The sequence below is a fragment of the Lepidochelys olivacea genome (assembly GCF_965140295.1).
Source record: "Lepidochelys olivacea isolate rLepOli2 genome assembly, chromosome: 7".
In the NCBI taxonomy this organism is placed as follows: Eukaryota; Metazoa; Chordata; order Testudines; family Cheloniidae; genus Lepidochelys; species Lepidochelys olivacea.
Genome location: NC_140417.1, coordinates 23,996,256 through 24,015,864, shown reverse-complemented (window position 1 = coordinate 24,015,864; position 19,609 = coordinate 23,996,256). Strand labels below are relative to the sequence as shown.

The 19,609-nt window shown below is 47.0% G+C and overlaps 1 protein-coding gene across 1 annotated transcript; it reads left to right on the top strand.

The window, feature by feature from the left end:
* The first annotated feature begins 4,791 nt into the window (after positions 1-4,791).
* On the top strand, positions 4,792-18,208 carry RPN1 (ribophorin I). The gene is made up of 10 exons (XM_084635352.1): positions 4,792-5,068; positions 7,473-7,537; positions 9,344-9,650; positions 11,065-11,274; positions 13,684-13,876; positions 14,220-14,319; positions 14,617-14,755; positions 15,204-15,323; positions 15,853-16,098; positions 17,419-18,208. The coding sequence occupies exons 1-10, from the start codon at positions 4,841-4,843 to the stop codon at positions 17,599-17,601; spliced, it is 1,791 nt and encodes a 596-aa protein (XP_084491478.1). The 5' UTR covers positions 4,792-4,840; the 3' UTR covers positions 17,602-18,208.
* The last annotated feature ends 1,401 nt before the right edge of the window (positions 18,209-19,609 follow it).

Sequence of the window (19,609 nt, the reverse complement as noted above, 5' to 3'; positions counted from 1 at the left end):
CAAATGGGGAAAACCCTAAACTGGGATGTGGTACAGCTCTGTAGGCAAAGAGCAACTGCTGCAACACTAGGTCCCAATCATTGGAGTGCTCATTTACGAATTTACGTATCATGGCCCCCAAAGTTCCATTAAACTTCTCCACCATGCCATTTGTTTGATGATGGTAAGGAGTGGCAACCAAGTGATTTACCCCATGAGCTTCCCAAAGGTTTTTCATAGTTCCTGCCAGGAAATTAGTCCCTGCATCTGTGAGGATGTTGGAGGGCCAACCTACCCTGGCAAAAATGTCTGCTAGTGCCTGACACACACTTTTAGCCCTGGTGTTGCTTAGAGCTACTGCTTCCGGCCATCGGGTGGCAAAATCCATGAAAGTCAGTATGTACTGCTTTCCTCTGGGTGTCTTTTTCGGAAAAGGACCCAGAATATCCACAGCTACTCGCTGAAATGGAACTTCAATGATGGGGAGTGGCTGGAGAGGGACTTTGACCTGGTCTTGGGGTTTTCCCACTCTTTGGCACACCTCACAAGACTGGACATAGGTAGAAACATCCTTGCCCATTCCCTCCCAGTGGAATGATCCCCCCAAACGGTCTTTGGTCCTGTTCACCCCAGCATGGCCACTAGGGTGATCATGGGCTAAGCTCAAGAGCTTGGCCCGGTATTTAGTTGAAACTACCAACTGTCTCTGAGGATGCCAGTCTTCCTGGTGTCCACCAGAAAGAGTTTCCTTGTATAAAAGTCCTCTTTCTACAACAAACCTGGATCGATTAGAAGAGCTGAGAGGCGGTGGGTTGCTCCGTGCCGCCGTCCAAGCTCTCTGGAGGCTTTCATCTGCTTCCTGTTCGGTCTGGAACTGTTCCCTTGATGCTGGAGACATCAGTTCCTCATGGGATTGTGGACCTAGGCTTGGTCCCTCTGGAAGCGATATAGGGGATGGAGCTGTTTCTGTTGACTGTGAACCGCTCTCCGCTGGTGCACTATGTTGGGATTCAGGCTCCGGCTGAGCCTCTTGTGTAGGGTTATCGGCTGCTGCCAGTTCAGGTTCGGTGGGGCCCTCTGGTGTTGAGGTTGCAAGTACTGGATTCAGTGCTGACACGGGGTCTGGTGTTGGTTGTTCGGCTGGTTCCGGTTCTGGGACTGGTTCCACTACTGCTGTTGCAGACATTGGCCTGGGGTCCAGGTCCATCACCTCTGACTGGGTCCTGATAGAAGTTTCCGGAACAGAGCTAGGCCTCACGGCTTGTTTAGCCTGGCTGCGGGTGACCATTCCCACCCTCTTGGCCTGCTTCACATGATTGGCCAAGTCTTCCCCCAACAGCATGGGGATGGGATAATCATCATAGAGTGCAAAAGTCCACATTCCTGACCAGCCCTTGTACTGGACAGGCAACTTGGCTGTAGGCAAATTGAAAGAGTTGGACTTGAAGGGTTGAATCGTCACTTGGATCTCTGGGTTGATTAAATTGGGGTCCACTAAGGAAGCATGGATAGCTGACACTTGTGCTCCGGTGTCCCTCCACGCGGTGACCTTCTTCCCGCCCACACTCACAGTTTCCCTCCGCTCCAAGGGTATCTGGGAGGTATCTGGGCCTGTGGACCTCTGGTGTGATTCTGGTGCAATGAACTGTAATCTGTTGGGGTTCTTGGGGCAGTTGGCCTTTACATGCCCCAGCTCGTTACATTTAAAACATCGTCCAGCTGACGGGTCACTGGGGCGAGGAGGGTTGCTGGAGAACGGGGTGGTGGGACGATAAGGGGTCTGGAGGGTTCTTTGGGAGGTAGGTGGGGCTTTGGGCGGCCCCCGGTAATAGGGTGTGGTCTGGGGTGGTCCCTTCTGGTCTCCGCTCCAACTGCGACCAGTTTTCTTCTTCTCTGCCACCTCCACCCATCTGGCTCCAATCTCTCCTGCCTCAATTACAGTTTTGGGTTTCCCATCTAGGATGTATCTTTCTATTTCCTCAGGAACACCCTCTAAGAATTGTTCCATTTGCATTAGGAAGGGCAAATTTACTGGAGATTCAACACTTGCTCCTGATATCCAGGCATCCCAATGTTTTACAATGTGGTAGGCATGTCGGGTAAATGACATGTCTGGTTTCCACCTTAGGGCTCTGAACCTCCGACGAGACTGCTCGGGTGTTATCCCCATTCTGACTTTCGCCTTGGATTTAAACAGTTCATACTTGTTCATGTGTTCTTTAGGCATTTCAGCTGCCACCTCAGCTAAGGGTCCACTGAGCTGCGGCCTCAGCTCTACCATGTATTGGTCAGTAGAGATGTTGTACCCAAGGCAGGCCCTTTCGAAGTTTTCTAAGAAGGCCTCAGTATCATCACCTGCCTTGTAGGTAGGGAACTTTCTGGGATGGGAAGTGGTACCTGGAGAAGGATTGCTAGGGTTTGTTGGTATATTCTGCTGGGCCTTTATCCTCTCCATCTCCTCCACATGCTTCCTCTCTTTTTCCCTCTCCTCCTCCACATGCTTCCTTGCCTCCATTTCCCTCTTGTGGGCAGCCTCTTGGTGTTGTTCTGCCTCCCTTGCTTGTTCCTTCTTCAGCTGCATGAGTTCTATCTGTCTTTCATGTTCCCTTTGTTTTTCCTCAGCCTGAAATTTGGCTAATTCCAGCTGTAGTCGAGCTGAGGATTTGGCCATTCTAACCTCTCTGGTTTTAACTAACTTTACACCCGAGGTTTAGAAATAAACAAACAAAACTTGGCTGTAAAATTTTGCTGTGCTGGAACAGAATACCTATTCTCTGATAGTGATTGTCAGCCTACAGAAAAAGACAATTCCCTTGTCTCTGCTCTGGGCCCAAATTAAAGCAAAAAACCTCCAACTACTTGGAAACCTGCTTACCCAGCCCAAAGAAAAAAAAATTTCTTTTCAAACCTGTGCTCCTTGTAAAACAAAAAAAAAATCAAAATCCTAAAAAAACACAACCCTGCCACTTTTGTCTCCAGGCAAATGGGTAGAGCACACACCCCCTATTTACTTTTAGGGAGAAAAGAAAAAAAAACCTCTGGGTTGGAAGACTGTGAATTTCCCTGCAGGAGTTAAGTACCCTGCCTCCAGGCAAAGAAAACCTGCAATTCACAAGATAATCCCCTTTTGTCTCTGCTTGGCCACAAAGCAGAGAGAAACCAAGCTGCTTTCAGTTTCAAAGCTGCTTTCTGGACTTTCTTTCCAAAGAAAAAAAAATTTGCTTTTTAAAATCTGTATTTCTAGTTCAAAAAATCTCAACTGGATCTCAAATGATTTCAGGTTAATCCCACCACTGTGCCACCATGTCAAGGTTCCTCCCCCACTCTGAACTCTAGGGTACAGATGTGGGGACCTGCATGAAAAACCTCCTAAGCTTATCTTTACCAGCTTAGGTCAAAACTTCCCCAAGGTAACAAATATTACCCCCGTTATCCTTGGAATGGCCGCTACCACCACCAAACTAATACTGGTTACTGGGGAAGAGCTGTTTGGACGCGTCCTTCCCCCCAAAATACTTCCCAAAACCTTGCACCCCACTTCCTGGACAAGGTTTGGTAAAAAGCCTCACCAATTTGCCTAGGTGACTACAGACCCAGACCCTTGGATCTTAAGAACAATGAACAATCCTCCCAACACTTGCACTCCCCCTTTCCTGGGAAATGTTGGATAAAAAGCCTCACCAATTTGCATAGGTGACCACAGACCCAAACCCTTGGATCTGAGAACAATGAAAAAGCATTCAGTGTTTTACAAGAAGACTTTTAATAAAAAATAGAAGTAAATAGAAATAAAGAAATCCCCCCTGTAAAATCAGGATGGTATATATCTTACAGGGTAATTAGATTCAAAAACATAGAGAACCCCTCTAGGCAAAACCTTAAGTTACAAAAAAGATACACAGACAGAAATAGTTATTCTATTCAGCACAATTCTTTTCTCAGCCATTTAAAGAAATCATAATCTAACACATACCTAGCTAGATTACTTACTAAAAGTTCTAAGACTCCATTCCTGTTCTGTCCCCGGCCAAGACGACTACAGACAGCCACAGACCCTTTGTTTCTCTCCCTCCTCCCAGCTTTTGAAAGTATCTTGTCTCCTCATTGGTCATTTTGGTCAGGTGCCAGCGAGGTTACCTTTAGCTTCTTAACCCTTTACAGGTGAGAGGAGCTTTCCCCTGGCCAGGAGGGATTTCAAAGGGGTTTACCCTTCCCTTTATATTTATGACACCCCAGTTCTTGGAGTCATGATGATGAGAGGCTCATCTTTCAATTTAAACAAAAGTCTCTAGCCCTCATGGTTGAAAAGCTTGACCCCAGTGTACCCTAAAGATGGCTCAGAAACTAGATGGTAAATGGGGAAATACCCACATGTATTGTTTGAATGAACTCTCATGATACTGGAGCCTGGTCTGTGGTTTCTGAGGGTTGGCATCACTGTAAGCCTCATGGCCAGGCTCTGCCCAGATCTATCCAGGTTCCCAGAGGAAGCTGGGAGCTGTGAAGAACAGACTCAGTATCCACCCCCTGCACAATATATGGACAATCTCTGCTCTCTGCAATGAGGTCTGAGCTCTCACTAACTTAGGATTCTGATCCTACAGGAATATTGTCATGCTCAGCGCTGCCTTTGGTCACAGCATTTTTAGTTAGGCATCGGCGTAGCCCCCTTGGTTGCGGAGCCTGACGGGGTCCTGCCTGTCGTGCGCGCCGCCATCTTGTGCCCTGGTCCATGATTGGGCGCCGCCATCTTGTCCCTCCCTCGGCCTGGGCGCCGCCATCTTGTGCCCTCCCCGATGGATGGGCGCCCCCACCGCTGTCTGTGAGAGTCCATCCGGTTTCATCCGCTGCCTGGCCGGCCATGGAGGGCCTCGCCTGCCGCCTGCTTCTCTGCCTGGGCTGTGCCCTAGCGGCCCCCGAGCTGCTCAATGAGGAGGTGAAGCGGACGGTGGATCTCAGCACCCACCTGGCCAAGGTGACGGCCGAGCTGAGCCTGGCTAACCCGGCGGGGGGCTCCGGGGGCGCCAGCTCCTTCCTGCTGGCGCTGGACCCCGGCCTGGAGAGCCACCTGGCCTACCTCGGGGTGCAGGTGAGTGCGCGCCCCGGCTGCGCTTCGCCCGCTCCTCCGCAGCGGCCCCGTCCCCGTCCCCATCCCCCCGGCGACCCTCGGCCTGGCCCGTTCCGCGGCGCGGCCTCTGCGTGGCGGGAGCCCCCTGGCTCCCCCTTGCGCGCGGCGGGGCCCCCGCCCCTGCATGGGCCCCCCTCGCGTGTGAGCGGTTCGGGGCTGGGTCACTCATTGCAGGCATGGAAACCTCCGGGGCGGGCAAGCGGCCTTGCGGGCCGTCCTGCCAAGCTAGGGCAGCGCCCGGCCAGCCCCAGCCCCGCGCTTCTTTCTTTCCCCTCGGGTGGCCGTGGATTTTTCTCCTGCTTTTGACTCTGACCTGATGGTGCCGTGACAGCCACTTCCCTGCCTGGCAGATACTGACACGTAAGCAAAAGTGCCGGAGGCGTTGCAATGCAACCACTAACCACACCGTGGGGGAGAGGGAGAAATCCGAGGGGTGTCTTAGTAGGAACCTCTACATGGGTGTTCCCTAAGGCATAATGCTAGCTATTGCAGGCCACCTGCATGAGATCCATCCAGCTTCTGAAACCTTATTATTTCTCTGCCCTTTCTGGATGCCTTTAGTAGTAGGGACCCCGCCTGCTCTTATAGTGTAGATTTAAGTTTTTATTTTTGGCAGAGGGTGGTTTTGTTATGCCCTGGGTAGGTTGGTGAGTGATTTGACAGTTAACATTCATTTCCTTGCAGTTCTTTGGTTCAGCTTGGTGTGGCTTTAAGTTTAGAAGGAGATCCCATATAAATGGGAGAGTGAAAGATATAAATACAAGCTGGGCCCTGAGTCTGAATGGGCAACTGTCAGATGGCTGCCTAGCCCTTCATCCACTTATAATCTTCTTCAAGCACTTGAACCACTTACAGTATTTAGTGGTGAGTGATTCTGAAAAGCAGCTGTTAGTTCAAGGAGCTGGGAGCTAGGATTTTTGGGCTTTGATTCCAGCTCTGCGACTGACTTACTGTATCACCTTCTGCAAAGTCACTTCACCACTCTGCCTCATTTTCCCCTACCATAAAGGATAAATAATAATGCCCTACCTCAGAGCTTGTAATGTAAGTGTTAAGCCTTTGAAATTTCCTGGTGTATACCATAAAAGGGCAACGCATTAGAATAATAGCCTAATGCTTTAAAAATACAGTTGGGATTTAATAATAGTAGAGATTATCAGTAGAACTCCACTGAAACTCAAAAAGGATCAGGTTCTGCTTTGATCTAAATTTTGCTTTCAGGTTCTTGAGTTGTACACACTTGGACAGAGACTGCTTCTGTGAGTAGAGCTTAACACACTTTAGGCACCACTGTAGTACAAAGAATAAATCATTATCCTTTGCCAGCATAAATCTGGATCAACTTCAGAAGGGTTACTCCAGGCTTACACTGGTGTAACAGAGCAGACTTTGGTCCACACTGTGTTAATGTGGTACTGAAACAAAGGCTTTTGCATGCATATTCTGTGTGCTGCTTTTAATAGCACTCAAGTGGCTTGGTGGTAGGATACAGAGACTTTCACTTCTAGGTCCCCTGTTCAAAGCCAGCTCAGTTTGGTAATGACTGAGGGTTGTCACCATCAGATGTTTGTAAAGTTCCTAGCATGCTGCTGGTGCTCTACAAATAATTAGGCTACTAAAAGGCCGTTATTATGACTGTGAAACAAGGAGGCTGGGTAATCTTGCTTAGGGTGTCTCAAAAGGGAATGAGACATGGAGAGTGATGCTAATCTGTGTGTCTCATTTACCACATCTATAAATGTGGTCTTTCCAGAGCAGTCTGGATACATGTTGGAGCAGGACCCAGAGATGCACGGGGGAAGCTTTTGTCTTGCAGGCTGTGTTTGTCCTATGGATGCTCAGGAGACTTGAGTCTCCAATTCCAGGGCTATCAATCCAGCACTCTTTTCCTCAAGAGGTTTGAGAGAGTAGCTGTGCAGGTGCTGCTTTCTGATGACAGTAGAATGAGACTGTTGTGCCAGTCTTTGCTTTTTCACTTGGTGGCCGCTCCCCTAGGAGCTCCAGTGAGAGAAGCTCTGTAAAAGGACCTGCTGGAGGAGTAGGGTCGGCCATTGACAGACTCCATTCCATGCCTTTGACAGCTTGGGAATTGGCCTAGGACACTGGCAGAAGCTTCAAAAAATTTAACAGGAGCCTCCAGTTTCTATTCTTGGATACAGACCACAATTTGTTGAGTTGGCTAGTATTAATGACTGTGAAGGGTTTTTAATAAACAATATTTTTGTCAACTAGTATGCGTTGTGTGCACTCCAATAAGAAATGAATAGGAATTGTGTAGTATTTGACCTGATAAATTCAGCTGCTTCACCTGGGAAGCCTAAATGGTGACATGGTGATCAGGCTGTAATGTTTTGTTTTGGAACAGGTGAAAGGTGAGGAAGAGGAGGAGAACACCCTGGAGGTGCGGGAGACTAAGGGGAAAGGTAAAAGGTGAGTCTTACCCTGTAATGCCAAATAACAGGGAGCAGTTCTGTTAGGGACCAGTATTTGTAACTTACCCATTCAAATTGGACTTCCCCAGTTGAGTAATAGCAGAATCAAGAGAGATGTTAGTCTAAGGAGCAAGTCCAGGACTTTAAATATTTCATCACGCAGCCCCTACAACAATCTTGCTGGTGGTTGGGTGTCCTTTGTTCTTTCAGAGGCCCATCTTACGTTTCACACCACAGCCTGTAGCACAATTTGAGAATACAGGTAGCAGTGTAGGACCTGATTCCCAGGTCAGCAAAAGTAGATGCCCTCAGTTTCCTGGGGAAATGGAGAAGTCTGTCTGGCAGCCTCTCCCCAGAGAGACTGCTCTCTCTTTATAAGTCCCTCTATTAGGGATGCAGTATAGGTGTCTTCCTCAGCTCCCCTGTGCCATGTAGGGAACTCCCCCTGTGTCCTAGCATCTTATGAAACCCTCCTGTCAGAACATCTGTTGCCACCTCTCTGTATTAGGGGAACTGGGATGGAGATGCATTAGAACCACATGGGCCTCTTAAGGGTCTGTACTGCCCATCACATACAGTTACAAATTTGGTTTGGCTCTGTTTACGCTGCAATACTGAACCATATTTTTGCTGCAGGATGTTAGATTCTGCAGCTTAAAATGAGCTTGTAGCCCCTAACCCAGAGAGAGAGCCCTCTTTCTAGCCAGAGGCTCCACATCTACCACACTTGGGGAGTATCCCATATTTGCAGCATGCTTGAGGGAGCAGAAATTTGTAGTGCAAGGCTCTTTCAGAGGCTGTGCATGTTAGCTATTAAATAAGGTGAGCTTTTTAAACTGGTTCGGCACTAGTTGCTGGTGATCTCAAGAGGTTCGTAGCTATGGAGTGAAACACTGAATTATCAAGGCAGAACAGTGCCCACTTCGTAGCTATGACTGGCTGAAGGTGCCCCAACTAATCCAGGTGGAGGGCTGCATCACCAGTGAGTTAGAGACTGCTCCCTTCCTGCAACTGCCAAGGTCCATCCATTGGGGCTGTTATCTACTCTCCTTCCACTGTCTGGGCAGCAGTTCTTGCTAGGTGGTGTGAACCTGCTGTGGAGGTATCTGTTTCTTTGAAGGCTGCAAGAGAACTCTGCTGTGGATTAGGTGAAAAGTTTTCTCTAGTCCCACACCTCCAGACTTCACTGTCTGCAGGATACCCCTGCTGGATCCCTGGCTATAGACATCCTTATTCAGCTTCAGCCCAATGGGAGAACAAGTAGTGCTGACTTGAGAGTAACAGACTCTTAGGAGCAGGAACTTAGTATGTTTGTTTTCCTGTCAGATCATTGCCCATGCTCCATTTTAGATTATTCTCTCCACCTAGAGAATAATGGAAAATCCACAGTGAAGTGCAGCTATAGAGAAATGGTGAAAGGAACGCACCAGTATCTCTACCCCAACAACATCACACAGGTGGTATGTTAGCTTGATTCCCTTTGAATATCCATTCAGGCCTGTGCCAAATGATATCCAATTATAGACTGCCCCATCACCATTTATATGTAAATGTACCCATACTGTGGAACAGAAATCTCCTCCTGAGGAACAAGCACCAGGCTACTGGCAGAAATCTACTTTGGGCCTTATCCTGCAAGGCCCTTTTACAGCACTCCCAGTGTTGAAGGAGGGAGTCCTTTAAGAGCAAATAGAAAACTTCCAGGTTCCCCTCTGCACCAGTGTGTGTTGCAGGGGCTTAAGAGTGCATGTCAGGCCAGTGGAGATCTTGGTGTTTATAGTTTTCCTGCTGTTCTCCCTTTCAGCGGCAAATTCTTCACCGTGAAGTTGCCATCTCCTCTGGCGCCAGGTGCCAAGATCCGTTTATCCATCGAAACAGTTTTCACACATGTCCTGCAGCCGTACCCCACGCACATCACACAGGCAGAGAAACAGTTTGTGGTCTTTGAAGGGAATCATTATTTCTACTCTCCATACCCAACAAAGAGCCAAACTACACGTGTGAAACTGGCCTCCAGGAACGTAGAGAACTACACCAAGCTGGGCAATCCTACCCGGTCAGAGGACATGATTGAATATGGGCCTTTCAAGGACATCCCACCATATAGCCAGGTAAATTCTTGTGGCTAGCAAAACCCTGGCTGAAAGGCTCTTGAAAATAAATTGTAGCTTGTTGTTGTCCTGCAAAGTGCACCACATAAATAGGTCAATTATGGCTCAAGACGTTGAATGGGATGTAGAGACATTTGCCTCTCGGTCACATATTAGGATGGTGGCAAGTGTCTGAAAACTGGTGTCGTATGTGAATTGAGTTGGTATTTCTCAGTTCAGTTCCTAATGGGCAAGTGTCAGTATCACAAAACCACCACAGTTGGCATTAATTGCCTCTGAACTTCGCCTCTCTACTGAGACTGCCAATGAGAAACCCTTGGAGAGAGGGGTCTCTCTCTAGGGCACGGATGTCTTGGGGTAGTGGGGGAGAGCTTGAACTGTAGCTGCCTTTGCTATACCTGCTTGAGTACACAGAGAGGACTTGAGGGTGTCAATTCAGCAACACTAAATTCACTCCAAAAAAGTTAAAAGGAAATAGTTGTAGTAACATGCTGAGGGGTAAACACCTGCTACTCTGAGTGTATATTATTTAAGGAAGCTCATGGGATAGTATGGAGAAGAGACTGTTGAAATATAACCTAGTTACTTTGTACATATTGTCCTTAATATGCAGTATCAGCATTCTCGCTGCAAGATTCAGAGTTTGATTTAGCACTTAAGTGTTAAGCCAAGCACCTGAACATCTGGCTGTTTTTCCTGTCAAGTTTCACCCATACATCACCAGTTGTTCAAGTGGGATTTATGTCAGGAACTTGGTTACTCTCATGATGGTACAGGTGTGGGCTCAAAGGAATGGCACCTTGGAACATAAGGGTCAGATGGTTTTGTTTATCTTGGGGTGCTGATAGCAGGAGATATGCCCCATCCAAGTTGTCTTATTGTCAGTGGTCTGTATGAGAACACCTTTGCTCTGGGATCCTGATTCCCTCCAGTCCAAAGCATTCATCAGTTAGCTCAGTGAATCCTGCTACCTGCAGTCAGTTGTATTAATGACAGGGGACATCTCAGTATCTAGGGGCTTCCTATCTGCCCATGCTAACTTCCCTTGTTGTGAGCAGTCACTTGTGAAACCTAGCATATCCATTAAGCTGCTTCCACTTGATCAGTTAAAACAGCCAGAATGGATGCTGAAATTTTGCTAAAGTGCTTTAATTGATATCTTCAAAGTGTCATAGCTGAGCTTCAGGTTAGGTGTGTTAGTTTTGAGCTGTGTGCATTTTTCACCCTGTATTGTGTGACCAGCTGTTATAAATCAAAAAAAGGGGGGGTCCAGGGATGGACATTGCTAATGGCTGTCACTATAATGGAATGATTCACTCTGGGATTTGATGGAGGGGGAATCCTTTTCCCCTCCTCCCTCTGGGTTTGTTACTTCCTTTTCTGGGATTTATATCTTGTTTTCTTTCCTTCTCAGGACATCCTTAAGGTACACTATGAAAATAACAACCCATTCCTGACCATCACCAGTATGATACGGGTCATTGAAGTGTCTCACTGGGGAAATATTGCTGTAGAAGAGACTGTTGACTTAAAGCACACAGGAGCTGTGCTCAAAGGGCCTTTCTCCAGATATGACTACCAAAGGCAGCCAGACAGTGGAATATCTTCTGTCAAATCTTTTAAGGTTTGCATTTTGTGCCCTCCTTTACCACCTTCCTATAGAAAATCCTTTTGCCCTTTCTTTTGTCTCTTATTTGGCAACAGTGCACAAGGGATAAGGGGGAAACATAAAAAGCTTTCAGATATTTACAAGATGTCATTACCAAAGAGGAATTACTCAAGGTAGTACAGGAAGGTATAACTGGAGGGGTGGGGGAGGTGTCACACACTTTGTTGCTTCTGTAGGCTTACTGCATAAACCAAGTGCTCCATGTATCCTACACTGTCCCCACAAGCTGCCTTTGTGCTACCTGTCAGAGATCAGTTGAATGCCCCTTCTTGGGCACACACCAGACTGCTGTGAAGGGATCCAAATTCTGAATCCCTGTGTGCTTTAAGCCTCCAAAGTCTGAACAGTCCATTCACTGCCTCTAGCTTGGGGTCTCTAGGCACACTTTTGGGGTGCCAATCCTCTGTCTAGTACCCCTCCTGAGAGCTGTAACCCTGCGGTCCAACTACCCAGCCCCTGGGACTTGTGCTGGCCCCCCTGCCCCAGACTCCCTTGTAGCTTAAACATACCCTCTCCCAGAACTCCAGCCATGTTCTGGATTAACTTTTCAGGGACACACGATAGGTGTGTCACATAACACACACACAGACTGCACAGAATTGTAAAATACCATTGCTCTTTACTTGATAGCACAAGAAATACACAGATGTATACAAAAATAATAAACATTACATACACTTCCTTGCCTCAGTTTCCTCACCACTCTGGAGCATTCTTTGGGCTGGGCTCAAGGTCTTGTAGGGGTGTCCAGGATCCTCTGCTGCAGCTTATGGTATGATTTCTGAAACATGGAGCCCCTTTCCAGGGCAGGTCAGCTTGCTTTCTCTGACTGCTAAACCGGCCCATCCCTCCTTCACTTTGAGTCCTTCTAAACTCCTGCTTTGTCACCTCTGCTCTCTCTTTGTGTTGTATAGGAATTTTCCACTCTCCAAACACCTTGTTGAGGGTTAGAGAAAACTAGTTTTCCTAAACTTAGCCAACCCATTGTCCTTCATATGTTTCCACCTGAATAGGCAGCAACTGAAGTGACCAGCCATTGTCTGGAGATGTGTTTTCAGCCCTGTTGGTAATGGCAGATTCCACATTTACATAGAAACAACAAGGAGTCTGGTAGCACCTTAAAGACTAACAGATTTATTTGAGCATAAGCTTTCGTGGGTAAAAGCCTCACTTCTTCAGATGCATAAATATATGTATTTATGTCTGCATCTGTAACTTTCACTCCATGCATCTGAAGAAGTGAGGTTTTTACCCACGAAAGCTTAGGCTCAAATAAATCTGTTAGTCTTTAAGGTGTCACTGGACTCCTTGTTGTTTTTGTGGATACAGATTAACACGGCTACCCCCTGATACATTTACATAGAGGCATTCAGTGGTAGAGCAATTTTTATAGTAACAACTTCATATCATCATCAACCAGAACTCAAATTGTACAGACAGATTCCCCAAATCATCACACCACCCTCCCACCTCCTTCTATTTCAGGGACTCCCTGTAACCTCCCTCATAAAAGGGGCTCTCTGTGGCACCCTCCCACTCCTCTCCTTCTTCCCTATGGCAGGGACTCCACCATCCTCCTCCTCCCGTACGATTATCCCCATTGTTATGCTGGAAGGTGTTAATGGCTGCCATCAACAAGTTCTTTGATTTGTAGACAATTACAGATCTGGTTGAAGCTGCTTGCTCTGCTGATCAGATGCTAGGAGCTCTGCCCCCATTTCCCCTTCCGGTTTTCTGATATTTCACCAGAATCTGTGGGCTTCTGCCCATTGATGCCTAGAATATTCCCTGAAATTTTGGAATTGATTGCATGCAGTGTTCAAAAAGTGTCAAGTGACATCAAGACAGACAGAGAAATGTTATTGAGTTGAGTGTATGAATTCACAAGCTCAGCCCCCTAGGAGCAATGGGATGGAACGAAATGGGAATTTTAGGCTGATCAGATAGGATGTGAAATAAAATCCTGAAGGAAGTGGTAGAGCAGCACATCCAGGACATTGTGGTAGGCATGTCCCTCATTTCTTAGGAAACTGGACTGGATAAAGTACCACTGACTGTTTTGTAGGGAACAATGTTACATTGACTTCAAGGCCATAGACTGGATGATCCAATAGGGCTTAGTCATCTATAACTTCTCTGAATATGGGCAATAGCTTTTGCTGAGCACATTGTGGCTAATCACTTACTTTAATGCCATTTTGCCACATGCTGCTGCCAAGTAGTCATTTTGTTGCTGCTTGTGAGAAGTGGTGCTATTCCTGACTGAAGCTGAACCAAGTGTCATCAGTAGCTGCTTTGCCTATTCTAGTGGAAATTTTCTTTCTCTAGCAAATGCACTGAGTGCTGCTTCTCTCCCTCATGCAGACCATTCTTCCTGCTGCGGCTCAGGATGTATATTACCGAGATGAAATTGGAAATATCTCTACCAGCCACCTTCTCATCCTGGATGACTCTGTGGAGATGGAGATCCGCCCCCGCTTCCCGCTCTTTGGGGGTTGGAAGACCCATTACATCATTGGCTACAACCTGCCTAGCTATGAATACCTCTATAACCTTGGTGGGTGTCACAGGATTGGGGTAGTAAAAGGCCAGACTTACTGTGTTGAAAATCTGACATTTGTACAGTATGGGGCCCTTGTAACCTTTTAGCGTTTATTGCTAGCTGTTACTTCTGTAACTTACAAGCCAGTCTCCTGCTTGCATGTGCCTCTTCCTGTATCCTTAGACCTTTTGTTAAAAACTGCCATTTTCAGGGGAGCCAAATGATCCTCTGCTGAGGAGTGCATACAGCCCCTGTCCTTCAGCATGCTGAGATTCACAGACACTGGGAAAACCTTTCCATGGAAGCCTGTTTTGTTAAACTACTTGGAATTTTTTCTGTCCTTTCTGCCTTCTCTCAGGTGACCAATATGCCCTGAGGATGAGGTTCATTGACCATGTGTTTGATGAGCAAGTTGCAGACTCTCTGACTGTAAAGATAATCCTGCCAGAAGGTGCCAAGTAAGTGACACTGCTCTTGTGCTGTTACTGCTGAAAATGCTTCACCTGTGCATTGATGGCCAAGTCTCCTGTCTGCTCTTGGGGATGGAGCACCATGAAAACATAACGGCTGACATGAGCATAGAGGACACCTTGGAACACAATCTGTCATACATTATAAATTGCTTTTTAAACTGCAGTGAACTTGTTTTCAATGTGCAATTGAGTAGTGTGCATTGGGCCACAACAGGCCAATCAAAAAGCCATCCCATCTCAGACATGTTAGAATCATGTGGGAGTGTCTGTTTATTCCTGCAGGAATATTCATGTGGACAGCCCATATGAAATCAACCGAGCCACTGACGAGCTCCACTACACCTACTTGGACACGTTTGGACGCCCGGTTATTGTGGCACACAAGAACAACCTAGTAGAGCAGCACATCCAGGACATTGTGGTAGGCTTGACCCCTTTGTTTGAATAACTTAAATGAGCAGCCATGCCTCCTCCTCACTCACCTTTGTAATCATAACAATATCTGGTCTGGGGCTGAGGAGTTCCTGAAAAATGAAATGCAAATTGTGTGGCTTTGCTTGTCTGTTACTATGTGAAGTTCTCTCTGCTGGAAGATGTGAGAATCTGTAATGCAGATGCTGGGTTGCAGCTCTTAAGGAAAGTCAGTATAGCCAATGCACAGCCCAGCTGGGGAAACTTGTTGCTCAAGAGATATAGAAAACGAGCAGTGTGACTAGGTTCTTGACTACACAGTTTGCATTATCTGAGCTGGATCCATTCTGTGTGCCATAACTATTCTTCCTTGGTTTTTAGGAACATTTAGGTGCTTGAAGTTTCTCCCTTGACTAATGGCAAGTCATTGATCCCATTCTCTGAATCCTATTTTGCAGGTGCACTACACCTTCAACAAGATTCTGATGCTGCAGGAGCCGCTGTTGGTGGTTGGAGCCTTTTACATCTTGTTCTTCACAGTGATCTTCTATGTGAGGCTCGACTTCTCCATCACCAAGGTACTATATGGCAAGTTGCAGCCTTGTGACTGAGGGGAAAGTTTTATTCCCCTAATGGTTGGAAATTGCCTGTAGAAATAGTTCCCCTCACTAAATGTTCTTTCCATTGGAATATTCCTATTTAGGTACTTGGTGTCTTATCACCATAGCATCTGAGCACCTAAAGACCTATTGGTTTTGTCTTGGTATGTGATGGATACTCCATCTTTAGCTTTCATGTAAAATATTCCAGCCCTGGGACAGCAAGCCCATCTGAATCTAACTGGTTTGTGACTGTCCTGTGGGAGTCCCTTCCTCCCTATTTTCCCTTGGTTTTTATTAACCCAGAGCTAGGCTGGCTGATTAGAGGCAGCCAGAGGCCTCTATGCTCGGACCAAGCTAACTTCGGCATTCTTTTGACAGCTGTTGGTGTTAAATTGTAAATTGTAAGATCTGAGGTGCTTTTGCATAGCACATGTGGCTAGACAGGCATTGGCTCAGTTTAAGTTTTTTGTATGTGCTTGTCTATGTACCTTATCGCCCTTTATAGGATCCAGCTGCTGAAGCTAGGATGAAGGTGGCCTGCATAACAGAGCAAGTTCTCACCTTGGTGAACAAGAGACTGGGCCTGTACCGCCACTTTGATGAAGCGGTGAATAAGTACAAGCAGTCACGGGACATCTCCACTCTAAACAGTGGCAAGAAGACCTTGGAGACAGAGCATAAGGCCCTGACCAATGAAGTAGCCTCTCTGCAGTCCAAGCTGAAGACAGAAGGCTCTGACATGTGTGATAAGGTAAGAGCTCTCTCCTGTCTTAGCTGTGCTTTGTTGCTGGCCTTATAGGCTACTCTGCTTCCATTCTAGATGTCTTCTGATGCTTAGCTTAGCTGCTGCCTCCTGTTCTCTCTTTCATGCGCTCCAAAATTACTTGCTTCTTGTCAGAAAGATGTAGGGGATGGTATTGTTTGTTTTTTTCCCCCCCCCTGCTGTAGTTTTACTCTTGCTTTTATTGCTCTATAAAATGTGTGGAGATGAAAAATTGCTTGCCACTAGCATTCACTGTCTCCAAAAGATCCCCTAGACCAGCTGCATTGGAAGTAGGATTGTATGTTACAACTGCATTATCTTATCATTACGCTCCTAGTAATGTCAAATGGAATGAAAACTTGGATCTTTTAAGTTGAAACATAGCAACAGATTGTATATTATTAAACTATCCAAGCCAGTAACACAAGTTATTTTGGGGGTCCTGGGCTATTTCTGGGTTTGTTGCCAGAATCCACCTGGGAAGCTTTTGCTTCATATTACATGGCTTCTTTGGGAGAACAAGAGAACAGCACCTACAGGTGTTCAGCTACTCCAGTTTTGTCTTGGCTGACCATATCTGGGACTCTTATTTTTGCATAGAAGGTGCCTCATCACATTGCTTCACTTGTATCATGGTAAAACGAAACCACAAGAGTTGAACACATTTACTTGTTAATCTTTTATTTTTGTGCAAGTGTGAATTTCACACTGGTGGAAGATGCTGCCTTCACAGTCCAGTAGACTGAATTCCTTTCTCTGCAACAACATGGCAGCACAGCACACCCCAGGCGCGCACACTACCATTCCCAACCTTTATGCCTCAACTCTGACCAGAAGCAGCCACCCACCTTGAGGTGTGGGGAGTTCAGTTTTTGTGCTGTGGGTACTGATCCCACTGTGAACTTCACTGAGATCCGCCAAACTTACTTCACCCTGACAACCACAATAATCATCAGAAAACAGCTACTTTTGGCCACCATGGTCCTGAGTTGGATTTGTACTGGTGACCTAGATTTGAAAGTCTCTAACTTATCATTAAACATTACTGAAAGTAAGAATTACACCTCTCTCAATGCTAGTATCTGGCTTCTGAGGTTCCGTTTAAACCTCCTCTGTCCATTTAGCCTCTGCCCCCTCCCCGAGAGGAACCCTCCAAATGCCATGTTCACTTATAGCCAGGCCCGTGGGAGAGGCTGTTCTATATCCTGTGCTGTGTCTTCCTTGGTCCCAGCTTTTCTGCTTTGCCATGTCATAGGGCTGTTTGTGTTCAGTCCTCTTTAATATTCCTTTATTCTGAACTCCCACAAGGTGAGCGAGATTCAGAAGCTCGACAGCCAAGTCAAGGAGCTGGTTCTGAAATCGTCTGTTGAGGCAGAGCGGTTGGTGGCTGGCAAGCTTAAGAAGGACACGTACATTGAGAATGAGAAGCTGCATTCCAACAAGCGCCAGGAGCTGGTCACCAAAATTGACAACATCCTCGATGCACTATAACTTCAGAGTTAAAGTGGTGGGAGGGGGGAGAAACGTGAGTTGAGATTAAAGGCTGTTGAGTGGACATGCTCGGAGCCAAACCAGTGATGCTCTTTGGTCAGTAAAATTGGGGAAGGGAGAAAATTTGAAATGGAAAATGCCTGCAAATAATTTTTTTTGGCTTACTCTTTTTTAGGGCTTGTTTGCCAATCAGAATCTGCTGTGGAGGGACCATGGTATAACAAGATTTGGATTTGGTTGTAACAGGGTTCCTTCCACACAGACAAGGCAAGACCAGGTTATAAAGCAGTCTCCATTCTGTATTTTGCTGTGTAAGAGGGCCCTTACTGTCCCTGTACAACTAGCCAGACAGCCTGGATGGAGACGTGCTCATGGCAGATCTGAACATTGGGGCCAGTGAGAATAAAGGCATCTTTGTTCTTCTGAAGGCTTTAAAATAAATCCACTCCCCCTTGAATTTATACTTTTATATTTTGGGGGATAAGGAACCCGAGCAAAGGAGATTTGTACTGTTTTTTGTCACAAAAAGTGAGGTTTTTGAGCTGGCAATGTCCTGAGTCTGTTTAAAATAAAGCCAGTGCAGCTGAGAGGGTTTCATCTCCTGAAAGCCTGTGTTTGTTCCTGGTATTTTTTTAACTATGTAGACAATACCCAATTGAAATAAGCAAGGGAGGATGGATATTTAGCGCTTTCTCTATTTCTGAAGGACCTTGCTGGCTCCTGCAGTAACTTATGGGAATGCCCAGCTAATATACAGATTGGAGGTTTTTTCTCGTATACCCTTTTCTTGTGCCCCATGTCTCAGAGCATTAGGGTGACTCAGTGAGGCAGGCTCGAGGAAAATCCGTTGTCTGGAGGAGAGGTTAACAGGGGCAGGAGAGATCAATAAGACTGGGACTTTCAAACCTGGAAAATAAATGACTAAGGGGGATATGATTGAGGTCTATAAAATCATGACAGGTGTGGAGAAAATAAGTAAGGAAGTGTTGTTTTACTCCTTCTCATAACACAAGAACTAGGGGTCACCAAATGAACACACAGTCAGCCTCTTTGCCAGAGGATGTTGTGAAGGCCAAGATTCAAAAAAGAGCTAGATAAGTTCATGGAGGATAGGTCCATCAATAGCTATTAGCCAGGATGGGCAGGGATGATGTCCCTAGCCTCTGTTTGTCAGAGGCTGGGAGTGGGCAGCAGGGGATGGATCACTTGGCGAGTGCCCATTCTGTTCATTCCCTCTAGGGCACCTGGCATTGGCTACTGTCGGAAGACAGGAGATTGGGCTGGATGGACCTTAGGTCTGACCCAGTATGGCTGTTCTTAAATTCTTAACAGTGGCGACTGGCAGGGCAAGAGCTGGGAGTAAATCTAGTTCTGCTCTGGGGGAAAGAAGGTGCCCCTGGGGCAGCCCCTCTTCTTTCCCCCAATGGCCAATAGGGGACTAAACTCAGCCCTAGCCATGTTCCAGCTCCTACCTTGGCCCTCTTAAACTGTTCTGCTTCCCCTGCCACCCCGTCAGGCTTGGCTCACCACTGCAAGGGGCAGCTATGGGCCGTCTTGCCTTCCTCACCTAGAACTGCTCTGCAGCAGCTTCTCTTCACAGGGGAACAGTTTGAGCCTCAACTAACCTGTATGGGAGTGTCAAGGTTCTGGGTTCCTTGGTTTTACTGTCACCACCCCCATTTCTGGGTTAGGCTGAGTAGGCATGACTCAGAGTTTGCCCACCAGAGGGCACTGCTGTTACAACACCTCAGGCCCACAGCGCAGGGCTCTGGGTTGCAGGGGGCTGAGTGCCTATGGGAGGTTGGGGTGAGAACGGATAGGGCAGCCCCACGCACCCTGGTTCAGTTCTACTCTTATGGTGCCATTGTTTTGGTTCAAACACTAACTCAGCTTGCCTAGGCCCCCAAGCCAGACTGCAGGGGGGTCATGCAGGAGGCCCAGGCCTACCCACAGCTCAATCCAGGCTCTCCAACCTGCCCAGAATCAACATTGGGCCTTTTTCAGCCGG

Coding starts and splice junctions, on each gene's coding strand:
- RPN1 (XM_084635352.1), top strand. CDS start 4,841: ATGGAGGGCCTCGCCTGCCGCCTGCTTCTCTGCCTGGGCTGTGCCCTA. Junction 5,069..7,472: donor TGGCCTACCTCGGGGTGCAG/GTGAGTGCGCGC, acceptor GTTTTGGAACAG/GTGAAAGGTGAGGAAGAGGA. Junction 14,320..14,616: donor ATCCTGCCAGAAGGTGCCAA/GTAAGTGACACT, acceptor TTATTCCTGCAG/GAATATTCATGTGGACAGCC.